Source organism: Calidris pugnax, unplaced genomic scaffold (assembly GCF_001431845.1).
Source record: "Calidris pugnax isolate Ruff unplaced genomic scaffold, ASM143184v1 scaffold18, whole genome shotgun sequence".
NCBI lineage: Eukaryota > Metazoa > Chordata > Aves > Charadriiformes > Scolopacidae > Calidris > Calidris pugnax.
The window spans coordinates 13,214,577-13,229,633 of NW_015090812.1; the positions used below are offsets into that span (position 1 = coordinate 13,214,577).

A 15,057-nucleotide genomic window follows, 5' to 3' on the forward strand; every position below is an offset into this window, starting at 1 on the left:
AGTATGGGAAGTTGTAGTGCAATAGAGAAGTTGATGTACAGCGGGAGTCAAAGGCTAGACTATTCCTTAAGTTCAGACTACTGTTACTCAGTTTGCTGACAAACAAAACTAACCCCTGAGAAGATCAGCCAAGCTCTTTTTCTTTTAGTCACCAAACTCCCTGACCTTCCCTGTTTTTTCTTCCACTTTCTTCTGACTGTTTTTTCTGTATTACATTTTAACCATCTCTTCAGGGTCAGGTAATTATTTTTCTATTTTTAACTTCCAAGCTAATATCTTTTTTCCTGGAAAAAATGAATAGGAAAAAAAAAGGAATAGGAAAAATAATATACAGGCTCTGATTATTATTATTATTCTTAAACATCAAAACCCATTAAATTCAGTAGACCCTTGTGGTTAGAGGCATTGTAATAAAGTTTTTCTTTGTATCAAAATGTATTGACTTCCATTGTTAAGCAAATCATACATATGTTTCGTAATTTAGTCTCCTCTAAAATATATTTTAATTAATTTTCTTGCAGTTCTTCTTTTTAACTGTTTTTCTTATTTCCTCAGACGGTCATTCTTTACCTCTTCTTGTATCCTAACAGAGGAAGCTTAGAGTCCACCAATTGCTCCTAAAATAATTAAAATGGAAATGCTAATGCTCTTTGTCTGCAATAACTCTTCCAATCAAAATAATAACTTCCTTGAATCGCAACAAAAATGTAAAGCCATTCAGCAGTATGTGACATATCTCTGAAGATGGAAGGAATTTCTCATTTGTGTTATTTTACATTATTCAGAATTAATCATTTTTTCATTTTTTATCATCTTTGCACTTTGCTTCTATTTTATTGAATGTTAGTATCAAATCGGTATATATTTACCACAGCTACACTAGTGGGAACGAGTGGCATTTGAGGCAACATCGACCTCCAAATTTAAAAGTATAAAGCCTGAACTGAAATACTGTCTTGAAGCCTTGTTTATGGGCTTTGACTGACCGAGTATTAATTAACTTTGTTGTCTTATGGATCAGACTGCCCAAGTGTGAAGCGAGTTAGCACTGCATATAGTACTTTAGTATGAACTTGCAAATTAAATGTAATTTTAAATTAATTAACTTGCTTTCTTTTCCCATTACAGGTGCAACAACCGAACACAGTGTATAGTAGTTACTGGGTCAGATGTGTTTCCTGATCCTTGTCCTGGAACATACAAATATCTAGAAGTTCAGTATGAATGCGTTCCTTACAGTAAGTATAATCTTTTTATTCTTGCTCACTTCCTCTGGCCCTCTGGAGTGCTGTCACATGGAAAAGAAGCATATGTTTATGGCCCACGGACCCATTATGCATGCAGAGCACTTGCAGACTAGGGCCTCCAATTAGCTTCACGAAGTGTGGAAGGAAGCCATGGTGTGATGCTGGCCAAGTGTCTGTCTGTGTTCTTAAGTGTTTGGCTTTTAAGGCTACTGTTTTTGCAGAAAACAAACTCAAATTAGCTATTCAATAGGCCAGATAGAAATTTGTACTTTTGCCCGCTACCAGTTGCTGACAAATTGGCTTGGCTCACAGACTTCTAAAGCAGGAATTGACTTCAATTTTAATCATGATCTACTTGAAAGGCTACCTGCTGTTGCGGTGACTTTGGGTGCACGGCAAAACCCAGCAGTGACACTCAGAGGTAAATGCCCCAGCTGGGGGACATAGTAAGAGGACTTTGTGCTTCAGGGGCACATTATAAGTGAACGCAGATTCAGAGTGAATAATTCATCAATGAGTTACGCAAACGTGGTTCTTAAAAGCAATGTAAGAAAGAGTGAGAAAGGAATGTTCACTTTTAATGTAAAGAGAAAATATTAAATGTGCCTTGAATTAGCTGCCAAAACAGAATTTTTCACTGAAATCAAAGTAAATACTGAAATCATATAGAGATAGAAAAATTTGAAGTTATGGCTACTTCAGCAGTGTTGGACAATATTCTTTCTAATGCCAGAATTCAGTAGCTTTAGACATACTTCTTATTTCCTTGCAATAATTAATGCTTTTTTCATTGACATGCATGCATGTTTATAAGAGTTCTGCAGATTTGACACTTTTAACTGGTTTTGCTTTCTTGTAATTTCATTCTTTTCAGTGACTTCTCCCTCGTCCCATAACTCAACAGAGAAATAGCTGTGTTTGCAATGGAATTTGAGCAGTGCACTGATCATCCCCTTAAGTTACTTTTAAGTGTGAATTTCTTGATCTGCAGTAATGCTTAACCAAAGTCACATTTTCTGTTGGTACAGGAAACAGGCCAAGTCTGAGATGCAAAAATCATTGTGGTGACAGTATATATCCAAAAAGGAAGGAAATGAGTTCTGGCATAAGCAAAGCTATGTCAAAATTGTCCATACTATTTCCTGCGCAACTAAAAAATTTAGACTTCTTAAATGGAACTACTACTCTGTACTGCTTCACCACATTGAACCTTCACTGTTGTTAAAGGCCAAACACAGATCATCTGTTTTTTCTTCATTTCTGCTGTGTCATTGTGAAATGGTTGCTTGCTGATTTTTTTTCTGTACCATTTGTAGGATTGGAAGCCTACTGCATACAGTGATCCCTAGTACCGTTCCTCCTGTGTGTAGTATTGGTGGCTTGTTGTAACCATTCTTCTTGTGCCACTTTTGAGGAGTGATGTCTTACCCCATCTAACCAAAGTTTTGTTCCACAAAGATCACTTCTACTTTAGCGCTATTTTCATTCCCAAATTCTCAGAAAGAGCAGTGCATCTGATTCCAAACCATGAGGTCAGTCAAGTGACAAGAGGTTACGTTTCCAGTTCCAGTAGGGTAGCTCATAGAGAAAAAGTGTAATGCAAATAATGTTCAAACATAATCTTTTATGCTGTTTTAGGAAGAGAAGTGTGGATATGTTCTACTGATTGGGTACTGCTATCTACAGGAATCTTTTTCTTTTCCAGTTTTCAGAAGTATAGTGCCACAGTGCGGCCTACCGTGTACTCTAACATGTAGTTATTCTACTTTTAAATGTTTATTTTTGTTTACTGTCAATTGCATTGGCCTACCCTTTGAATTATGTAATTCTATGTCTATCATAACTCAGGATTCTGGATACTTCTTGTCTTTCAAAGTTTATAAGTTTTGGAGTTTGTCAGCTGCAGCATGTACAGTGATGACACTTTGCCCAATTCCAGAACTGTAAGAGGCATCACCTCTCATTGCAAGCAGTCATCAAAAAGGTTGCCAGTTACTAAAATCAGTTTTGAAATTTGGTTTCAAACCACATTGTGCTCCAGTAGCCATTTTGATTGTTGACTATCTTTCTTCCCTGTCCCACAAGGCCTATCCTGGTATTTTTCCAAGTCTCTGTTTTTTGACACCTGATAGTCTCCAGTTTTCAAGTCTAATTTTTTTTCCCCTTACTTGTTCCAGTGCTCCATATCTAAACGTACGGAATGACTGAAATCATTAGGTTTGCAGATAGCAGCTGTCCCAGCATAAGAGACTTGTTAGGAAGGTGGGATAGGCTTTTGTGGGTCTAGGAAGGGAGGTTTTTAGTGTTCACAGCACTTCTAACTAAAGTGCAGTTATGATTCTTTTTCTGAACTTATCTTCAGTTGCTGCAAGACAGCAAAATTTACTGTTTCACTGTGGCACCTTTCAGTTCAGGTTTTGTGGTAAAAGTTGGGAGTTCTTACACACTGGAGTTGGTGTCACCCTTGTACAAAATGCAGTTTATGAACTCCTCTATGTCTTGCTGGCCTCCAGAAATACATAGCTGCTTTGCTGATCATACATATTGATTGAGCTATCTCTGGGTTCTGTATTCATCGCCCTCATAAGAAAGTACTTAATGAAAAGCTTCCTTTTTTGCATCTCAAAGTGTAGACCTGTTGCTGAGGTTTTCTAATACTCTTTAGTAAAAAAAATAATTCAAAAAATCTATTGAGATACTCAGTTGGATCACCAACAAAACTAAAATTCTAGACAAATTTGATAGGCATTGCTTTGTCCTAAAATAAGAGTGTTATTGATTAAATTACAAAGAAATTGAGAGTACCGTACTTGACATTTCTCTCAATTATGCTGCACAATGTATGTTGACGCTTTGACTGAGTAACAGAAGTCAGCCCTTTTATAAAGAAGAACATCAAAAGTACCATTTTGTACATCTGTGCATTTTTATTTTAAGCCTTTTTTGGACTCAGGAATTCAATAGAAAGCATTTTAAAGTGTTTTATTCTCTATCTGTCTGTATTGATTGGACTTTGCAGCATTTGTTTATTTCAATAAGCCCATCTGTCCCTGAAAAATGTACAGCTGTACACCAATGCACGCAGAGCAGACATGCCAGTAATGATTTTAGTTATCCCTATCTTTTTCTCCCTCTCCTATTACTAATTCTAAGCAGGTACAATATCAATACTGCTCTTTGGCAAGGAATAAACTCATGCATAAAAGTTCACAAACAGAATCATCTGAAAGTCATTAACACTGATTGTGAAATGCAGGAATTTACCTCAGAATACATTTTGTGTTTACTCTGATAACTCAAGAATTACAAATTGCAGAAGAACAAGTGTTTTACCTAAAGATGTATAAATGAACAAAGGCTAGGAAAACTACTGCTCGTTTTGAGAATACTAGCCCTCTCCCACTCCCCCCTAAAGTTTTGGAATTGTTCCCTGAAGAAACACTAGATCAGATCAGCCAATACCATTTTCTCAAAAGAATCATATGTAATTTTGTTAAATGAAATTGAAAATCCAAAATTTTATATGAAACATACAAATATGTTCTTCAGGATAATACCGTAATACTCAAAATGTAATAGCTGTGCAAATAGTTTTGATACACTTCCTTGGTGTCAGCAGTTACTGTTACACAGATTGTTACATCTGTCATTTTCCAGGTCATTTTATGAAACTAAGGGAGCATACTTCAAAGGCTACTGAGTATATGAAATAGATTTTATTGCAAATAATTATTGGAAAGCTATTTACTAGCTGGACTTCAGCTATATGTCTTCCTGTAATATGTTCCTTAAAACTTCCTTGGGGAAAAATTGCCACAGTAATATAACTTTGCTAATCGGGTTCAGTTTATATTTTCCATGTACGGTGGCAGTATGGATATTTGTTTTAAACGCTTAGTATGACTGTCCTTGCATACTAGCTTGCTGTGTCGGGCTTAAATCGATGATGCTGGAGAATATATGAGTGAGCTAAATGTTAATTTTTTTCTTCTCTTTTCCTCTTGCTTACTGTGCTTTTGCTTCTTTTTTCTAGATGGTTTTGCTTATTCCTTCTAGTCTGATTTTGCAGTTATAGACTAAGAAGTGGCAAAAGTTCTCAAGATTAACATTCAGGAAAACAAATAAAATAAAGCGTAAGGAGAGCTAAAGGACACAAGCTGCTTTCTTTACAAGAAAGAAAAGCAGAGGGATGTCTGGGACAAAGATGGGGAAAGGTTTAATAAGCACACATACAAACCTATATAATTAATATACTGCATTTTGAATTTATAATTATCTAATTAATATAATATGTATATGTGCACTTGCACATATATGATAAATTAATGTGTCACTTAAAAACCAACTTGATGGCATTATACTTCAAGAAGAAGAGTATGTATAGCATGCAATAGTAAAGTCATTCATTATTTACTCAGGTTCACTAAGTGAAACTACATGCCAACATATCTGTATTGCCTCCTTAATCTACTAAAATGATTGATCCATGTTCGCTTGTGTAACCGTAGAATCTCTCTCCTGCTAGGTTTTCCTGTTGTCTGTTTCTCTTTATCCGATATAGTGCAGTTCTTATTCTCCCTATATTTAGCGTCTGTTACTAATTTAATCTTTAGATTAATAGTCAATTTATGTTAATCTTCTTTCTTTTTTCCTTGCACTTTTTTATTTTTCTTCCGATGCTTAAAATAGAAGTGGAGCAAAAAGGTAAATAACGTATACAGTCCAAACCCCAGCTCCTTGTTATGTGCCTTATGGATGTTAACCTCTTCCCTTCCCCTCCCCACAACACTCTTATATTATGATAATCAGCAGGATCTCATAAGTACACCTCATAAAGAAGTCGACTGTTTGCAATAAAGTGACTTGGCTGCTTAAAGTAGGTGGCGGGGTATAGTGTCTGAAATACTTGGGCTGGAGGGAAGACTCCCTTGCTTTTTTCTCTCCCTTTCTCTTTGTCTTTCTTTCCCTCTCTTTCTCTCACCCTTGGGTAAACTCTTGTTAATCAAGTGTCATCTTGCCTGGCTTCCAGAACCCTCTCCATAGCATGCCATGGTTACAGGGTTTCCTGGTCTGTTTCATTCATTGCTTTGGTTGTGTTTTGTTTTCTCTGCTCCTAATTGCTTTCTCTATATATACCTGATGATTTGTTTTGTTCCTTTATTTTTAATCGAGGCACCTCCTTTTTCAGCCTCACCACTTCTTAAAGTTCTAAACAAGTCGATGTGATTTTTTTTTGGACTGAAATGACCTAGCGCACTGCTGCACACCAGTTAAAAGCTCTGGAGCGTTAATGCGTACTCACTAAAAGTCTTAAGATGAAAATGCAAGAGTAGCTCTACATTTTCAGCTGTCTGTGTATGCCATTGAGCCTTGGTCTGTACTAGTGAAAACAGTTCCCATCCACTTTCCATACTGGTACAGCAAGAACATGGTAACTTTAAGAAAAGTGGATGATAAAGGGTGATAATTGCATTAATTATAACTTAAGGTATAATCTAGTGCCAATTAAATTGATTTTTTTTCTTCCTGACACAGTCATTATGATTTACCTACCTTTTTTTTTTTCTTTTTTTATTTTTTTTATTATGAGACAGTCTTAATTTGACATAATTCTTGTCTTACTTCTCTCTGTGACTGTTAGTTTTTGTTTGCCCGGGGACGTTGAAAGCAATTGTGGACTCACCGTATTTATATGAAGCTGAACAAAAAGCAGGTGCTTGGTGCAAAGATCCTCTGCAGGCTGCAGATAAAATATACTTCATGCCATGGACTCCGTATCGCACCGATACTTTGATAGAATATGCTTCTTTAGAGGACTTCCAAAACGGACGCCAGCAGACGACATATAAACTCCCAAATCGAGTGGATGGTACTGGATTTGTAGTGTATGATGGCGCTGTCTTTTTTAACAAGGAAAGAACTAGGAACATAGTAAAATTCGACTTGAGGACTAGAATTAAGAGCGGAGAGGCCATAATCAATTATGCTAATTACCACGACACCTCTCCATACCGATGGGGAGGAAAGACTGATATTGACTTGGCAGTTGATGAAAATGGCTTATGGGTAATTTATGCTACGGAGCAAAACAACGGGATGATAGTAATTAGCCAGCTGAACCCCTATACCCTGCGTTTCGAAGCCACCTGGGAAACGACATACGACAAACGGGCAGCATCCAACGCTTTCATGATCTGTGGTGTCCTGTACGTAGTGCGGTCAGTGTATCAGGACAACGAGAGCGAGACCGGCAAGAACGCCATCGACTACATCTACAACACCAGGCTGAGCAGAGGTGAGCACGTGGACGTTCCTTTCCCCAACCAGTACCAGTACATCGCCGCAGTGGATTACAACCCCAGAGACAACCAGCTGTATGTGTGGAATAACAACTTCATTCTGCGATACTCCTTGGAGTTTGGCCCACCTGATCCTGCCCAAGGTAAGAATTTGCTTTTTCTCATTTTTCACCCCTTTGTACTTCCACTCAGATAACTGCTTTACCTTATCTTTGGTCTTAGACTTGGCTCTTTGCAGAAAAACAAGGAGGGGTTGTTTCCCTGCCCTGTGCTGAGCAGTGCAGCGTTACATTGGTTCCAGGCAAATTTGCAGCACCTGCGAAGAGAGATAGAATTACTTTATTTGGTTTACAGGCTTGTACTTTTTTTTTTTTTTTTTTTGAAGTGTTTGGCTTTTTTATGTTTGAGAATGAGTTGTGGAATAGTTTGTTTACTTTATACCACCAGTCAGTTTGACTTTTATAGCTAAAGTAAGTTTGAGTTCATTCACGCTGAGCCAGAGCCCTGTTCCCATCCGTTGGGTGTTACGTGCCTTCTGAATTGATTACAACATACATGCAGACCTTTTAACTTCTTGGCGCCAGCAGCTGAGAGTGATGTGTGCTGGGGGGTCCCAGAGGAGATGTATGGGGTTAATGTGCAATACCAGGCATAAATATTTTTCCACAGCCCTATTCTCACAGTTTCTAATGCTGGGTTAGACAAGATTATCTGACCTCTTTTTAGCAGGTTTCTCGGTAAATTCATTACAGTTGCAGTTCAGCTCACCTGAAGTTAGAACGGCTACCTAAAAGGAAAGACACTAACTGCCAAAAGAGGAAAGAAAAATGGAGCTCTTTAGGTCTCAGAAATCCCTAAAAATAACATAAACAGGCACAGCCACATATTAGCAGGGGAGAGTAAATACCAAGAGAAATGCTCCATGGCAGAAGATGCATGTAGCAAGGAACAGAATGTTGATAAGCTGCTTTAGCAATGAAGGTAATACTTCACCTCTCTCATGTAACTGGTATACATGCTTAGCAGCCATTTTTTCTACTTCAAAAAAGTAGTAGTAATAGCTTCTCCACGAGAAAAGTAATTACCCTGCTTCAGCGAAGCTGATTCATGCACAGCAGTGCAAACAACGTAGTGTGCACACAATATCAACATATATCTAGCTTTTCCTGGATGTACATGAGATGCAGCAGGACAAAGCAGTTTAGAACCAATACATTAGTGATCTCCAGAGCTCAGTGAAGATCTGTCTGATCTGTCTCTGCAGACCTCCCTGGCAACACCTGGCCAGGCTGAGGCAGTGTCCAAGTGTTTTGGGACTGAGCTCTGGTTGCGAAGGCAGCCGTCCTGGGAAGCTTTGCTCTCTGCACGTCAAGCCAGTCCGTTTCTCAGGGAAGCTTTGGTGCTGCTCTTAGCAGAGACATACCCACCTATGTAATTAGAAAAAATTTATAGCTTTCATTTTCATACATTCTCATGCATGTCACTTTTCATTCAGTTTAACTGAGATGAAGATGCATTTTAAATTCTCCAAAGCTTTACTAGCAAGAGGAGAAAATGGAGGTGCAGGCTCTAAGTAGCTTTCACAGTTCAAGCAGCTGCCATGAATGTGGCAAAAGCTAATCTTTAAATCATTGCATTGAAGGAAAAGTGTTAAGGAAGAGCAGGGAGAGAAGAAAAGGCTCTGTAGAATCCCTCCTTTGCTTTAGTACACCACCAAAAGTGGTAAGACATTTCATAATGTTTATATTGTGAGAGTCTCCAAGATCCTAAGTTATAGTGCATCTATTGGCCACATCCCATCTAATACCAGAAGGAGATTTGAGCATCCACCAGCACCCCATCATGTTCCTGAGTTGCTTGCTGGCATGCAAGGCACAGCAAGAAACAGTTTATTCCAAACAGACCTAGAAGAGAAGGGTTCCAGGGCACACTGCAAGGTGCTTGCCTCTCATCTGAGCGCTTTGCCCATTCACCCATGAAGACAGAGAAGGAATACTTTTTTTATGAATAATGAGTTTGTGTTTTAAATGCATTATGACATCAGTAAATATATTTAACTATGGCCTTTTTTGAATATAGAAACCATATAAGGATTTATTTATAGATTTATTTGAATGTGTGATGCGTATATACACAAATGGTATTTTTCTTTATATAAAACCAATGCAAAATATTTTAGTTTTGTATGGATCTGTACATAGCAAATCTGAGAATATGTTTCAGTTCATTTCCTCTTTTGCCTAAGCCAATTGCCTGTAGTTAAAGACCACTAAAATAAAGGAAAAAATATCTAATGTGATTGTCCTTGAGATGTACTGCTATAAAACCAAAAAGAGATTCTGTACAGTTTCTAACTCTGTAATTTATTTGTATTATATTCTTAGTTCCTCTTTGTTTTAGCATAAGGTCTATAGAAATTGAAGATCAATCCTTCTATTGTTATACAGTTAAAGGATCTATATGTGTAATACACATTTGAATTTTTTTACCTCATGAAGTTAGACCAGATTTTCAGCACCTTTGATGAAGGGCATTTTTCTTTTGATCTGTTTCATTTTGGGGTTTTTTTTGTGGTTGACTCAAATTTCCTAGTCATCCTCTCAAAGACACAGGTGTTAGGATAACATTCTTTAAGTCACCTAACACAAGAAACTTCTTTTAGTGTCTTTTTGCAATGGTACTTTAATATCAAGTATTTAATGGTGTCACAAGGTCAGTGCCTCAAAATTGGAAGTCGTGGCCTTTTCTGTTCAAATGGTTAACTTGGGGCCGTTGTGGGAAGCTCAGCAATCTGTGTTCCTTCTGTTGCCGTGGGAGCAATAATGATATATAGACACACGCTGATTCTTTTTTTCCCCCTCATCTATCTGTCTTGGCTATCAGTTCTTGTCGACACCATAACTTCCAGCTACCGAGTGCTTCAAAAACAACAGTCTTTCTTTCTCCATGAAAGATGAATTTGTCACATTTGAGTCACACTTTTGAGGCTGAGAGTTTACATTTGCTCCTAGGGCCAATATTTTGGACTCATCCATGACCCCAAACCTGCCTTTTCTCTCTCTGTTGTTTCATTTTTAAATCTGCCTACTGAAACCTCTGAAATGCCACTATAATTAACCTAATTGACCTTGCCCTTGCTGCAAACCTACGCCATTTTCTCCTCTTGCAGCTGTGTTATGTGTTCCCTATATCCTTATTTTCTTAATCTTCAGGAGCACTCTTCTGATTGCTAAAACTGCAGATGCAGCAGCCAGGCTACCATTTTACCCTGACAATCATGTCTGCCGCCCTTAGAATTCCACCCTTAACCTTATTCTTCATGTGTGGGTTTTTTTGGTTTTTTTCTCCTCTCTTCTCATGGGAATTATAGTACATAGATGCACAAATGGCTTTCAGAGCTACAGCTGACAAGTACGACTCAGATACTGCATGTTTGCTAAGGATAAGTGTAAAAATTACATTTAAAACTCAAAACCTTAATGTAGAAATAAAAAGAAATAAAATATATCAGGCCCTGCAAAAAGTAACTATGAAAAATTCAAAACAAACCAGAGTTCTTATATCTTTGGTAAATTCAGTGGATGTGTCCTGTTACATTCTTTCTGAAGGAGGTATCCAAGGGACAGAATGAATCTTTGCTGAAATGGGAATTTTTAAAGGAATTTTAAGTTAAAAGATCTGGAAGAATGAAGGGAATTTTCTCCCTAAAAAGTGTGTATGAGCATTGCATTCTAAGGTTTCCTTGGTAACAAAAAGAAGATAAATCCTTTTGTTCTGTTTTAGTGCGTTAGGGAGAGATTTCAGCTACACTCATCCCAATTTACGCTAACTGTGCAAACTGCTCAAACTGAAGTTGTCTCCCCTTTTGTACCATGATACCCATCATTAAGTTTTATTGGATCACTGCAGGAAAATATGGATGATGTGAGTGCGGACGGAACAGAAATTCGGAGAGTAGTATCACCAAGGGCTTGAAATAATAGAAAGCTAGTGCAACTAAATCTTTGTAATGCCAAGAATCTACAACAAAGTCATGCAGCAAATCGTTAAGTAAATTAGGTCTTTACTATTATATCAAGTCTGATATGCTACAGATTGATGAAAGAGTGGTTGTACAAGTAAAGGCAACATAATGGGGACCAGGTAGCATTTTTCTTCATCATAGGTATTTTGCTAATTTTGTAGCATATTTATTATCATTTTCAGGGTATAAATTTATAAACGGCTGTGTAAACATTTCACTTTCAACTAAGCGCGATTTGGCAGGGTCAATAGAGTACTGGCCAGCATAATAGCTGGAACCTATAGGTAATTTGGTAAGTCTTAGTGACTTCCCTGCTATTCCCTGAAGCATGAGAAGAGGCACATAGTGGTAATAAGCAGAAGGCAGAAATCTGGATTTGCACAGGTTTCTGATCTCTATTGCTTCACACAGCAGCTCAGTGTATGGCACCGTTTGAAAATGAAGGCAGGTACACAGATTTCACGTGTCCAAATTCATTGAAATATCTGACCAATAAAAACATATTTAACTGAAATATCCATGCAGCTCATTTCTAAAATTATCTAGATGCCAGAGATGGGAATGGAACCATTAGTATTTTCAGAAGTGGCACGTCATCTGGGAATTCCAAAACAATTCTAAATCTAAGGTCAGAGTTGTATTTTGGGTAGGGATTTTTTTGTTTTGGCTTGGTTTGTTTATTTTAAAATGTATTTGATGCCTGCTTAGAATAGAAACCTGTTGGCAAAGAATACTAGATAGCTTGTGTGCCCTCTTTAAATCTACTATTCACTGTCAGTTGGGGAAACAAAGTTACTATTCCCCTGCTGTCCTAGGCAATTGTGTTATGTTTTTTATAGACATCACACTGTTAAACAGGTGTTAAGTTTTACTCCAGTGGTGTCTTCATTTTAGAAACAGATAGTATGCATAACTGTTTAAATCAGCTGTTACGAACTGCATGAAACGAATGTAAATTAATTACCCTCAACTAGTGTCTTTGGATTTACTTCCTATTGCTCTTTTTTTTTTTTTTTTTATTTTTCAAAGACTGATAATGAGATACATCTATTCTTTAAAAAAAAAAGACGAATACAGAAGGGGGGTTGGTTTTCTCCTCAGCACGTCAAGCCTAGTCAAAAAGCCCAAAATAGAATCTCACGTTGTGAAAGCGGCTTTTTTGGCGTTGGACAAAAATTATGTATCTTCATCCTAGTACAGGCTCACCCCTGCTGCTTGGAACAATAGGTTAATAACCTCGACATCGAGTTTGTTCTTCTTCTTAGTTGCGGCGTATTAATCATCACTGCCATTATCTTACACTGGTAAAGCGCTCTGCAAGGCAGTGCCTGGCAGCCGGCAGATGCCATCACCCTCAGCTCTCAGAACGAGACATATCAGGTGGTGGCAGCTATCATGTGTCTTCTTGCGGCTCAGGAGAATGGCCTTGCAGATTAAGTTCCCCAACAGGTCATTAAAAACAAAATGATCTGCCTTCTAAAAGCTCGATGTATTCCTTAAAGTGGTGTGTTTAGTCGTTCTTATTTTTTCAGCCTTCTTCTTTCCCAGGCTTCCAGCACTGTCTGAAGTTTCCTGGTACATTCTTAAATATACTGACTTCTCTCTTCCCCCTTTTTTTTTTTTTAAATTTAATTCAAGAGAAAATCTCTTAGAAGTGGTATGTATTTTTTGCAGTTTTGTGGGAGAGGTGGTTTGAAGTCTTCCTCCTAAAATGTGAGATTATAAATATATTTCTAAATATATTTGCTACTATATGCTACTATATGCTATTATATGCTACTATAAGCTATGCAGGTCATTTTTGAGGAATAGGTGATATGCTTTGAAATTGATTTTAATGGATAACGTGGAAATTGGTCTACCTAAAGTTGTGTAGTGACAGCAGGATATTTTAGCTCAGAGTGCAGCACAAAATATGTTCTGAAAATTGTTACCTCACTGCTGAACTTTAGAGAGTTGTTAGGAATTCTTAGTGTGATATTTTGCTCCTGAGACAAAGCTATCCTAAACATTATAGGTTTTGAGTAGTAATTGCAATAATGCTAATACACATTTCAATGATTAAATATGTACTAATTAGCACATTGTGTTAGGGGATGGATAGTAATAATTGGTTGTCCCCTGCATCATTCTTCGTCCCCACCAGTTCCCCGTTCCCCAGGACCTGATTCAGCAGGCGTTTCCTGACACTTCTGCGAGTGATTGCAAATGCTTTTGACAAATGTTAATTGGGAAAGCATTAGAAGGCTGGATGCATTGTAATCAAAAGAAAATTACAGCAGTTTCGCAAGATGTCAGGCAAGCACTTGCAGAACAGAGCTGGGGATTTCAATAGGTTTCAGAGTAGCTGGCTACACCACGAGTTCAGTGCAATTGCAGAGGCTGTATTGAAGCAGCCAAAAATGAGATTGAAGAGAAGACAGCCTTGGAAAAAGTTTCACGTTTATGAGCAAGAGACGGATGAAAAGCACATCTTTGCATCTAGTCTTTAAAAACAGATCATAATGTTCAAAAACTCCACTCTAAATTTGTATGAAAATAAAAAGATAATTTCATTTTTGAGATTTCTAATATATTGTAACTGAAATATAATTGAAAAGCGATTTTGAAGTAATTGTTAGCTGCCGAACTACTGGAAGCTAATCTTACTCAAAACACTGACTTAAAAAAATATCTGCTGAAACAAAGTGAGGCAGCTCGTCTTTAGGTTTTTGTTTATAATTTAATTTAGAGAAGGTGCGTTGTCCAGTAAGTCAGGTTCTAGGGTCTAGCAGAAAAAAAAAAAAGAAAGAAAAAGGGCACTTTATCCACTGAATTTGATCCTAAAAATAGCTTCATTTATTTCTGTATCATTTAGGATTTAAAAAATACTTGCTATGAGCTTATTTATTCACAACACAAGGATCTGTGATTTTATGTGCCTATAAAGCACTGTGAACACTAATGAAGATTTGGAAATAACGCTAACTGTTTCGGTTAGATTGCTCGGTTGCATTGTTTCAGCCGTTGCTCAGTATGCATTCAAAGGTGAGGAACAGGAGTTCTGGGCTGTTCTCTCCACTAGCATTACCGAGAATTCTCTCTCCGAAGCCTCACAACCAGGGTGTAGCTCAGGCTCCGGCAAAGCCTTCCCGACCCGGGGCGCTGGAGCGAGCGGCTGCACGTCCCGGGCACAAGTGATTTTGGCCTAAACCGATCCTAGTGTTTCATAAGAGATTAAACTAGGTTCCTGCCACCGGCTTGAACGCCTTGCGTCTTCATACCTGCTTTATCAAAAAAAAAAAGGATGTTGAGGCCTGAAATGTTCAAACAGGAGAACACCACGTACATGCTAGGCGCTGCTTCTGTTTGGAGCTAATCGGGCATGCTGCAGCTCTCTCAAGCAGAATGACTGCCGGGTAGGAAGATGTTATCGTAATTATTTTCCTGGAAGGTGTGTACTGGGTGACTTGAAGTTTTGGGAGCTTTTTTTTTTTTTTTTTTTTTT

The 15,057-nt window shown here is 37.8% G+C and overlaps 1 protein-coding gene across 17 annotated transcripts in view; it reads left to right on the top strand.

Annotated features, from left to right (window-relative positions):
* The window catches only part of ADGRL2 (adhesion G protein-coupled receptor L2), a 182,980-nt gene that overhangs the window by 127,226 nt on the left and 40,697 nt on the right, over positions 1-15,057 (top strand). For 12 of the 17 annotated variants that reach the window (XM_014939231.1, XM_014939232.1, XM_014939220.1 and 9 more), the window contains exons 4-6: positions 1,129-1,238; positions 5,937-5,951; positions 6,889-7,689. In XM_014939231.1, the coding sequence (XP_014794717.1) occupies positions 1,129-1,238; positions 5,937-5,951; positions 6,889-7,689 (926 nt within the window). The remainder of the gene's footprint in view (positions 1-1,128; positions 1,239-5,936; positions 5,952-6,888; positions 7,690-15,057) is intronic. The other 5 variants (XM_014939217.1, XM_014939233.1, XM_014939226.1 and 2 more) reach the window with 1 other exon arrangement.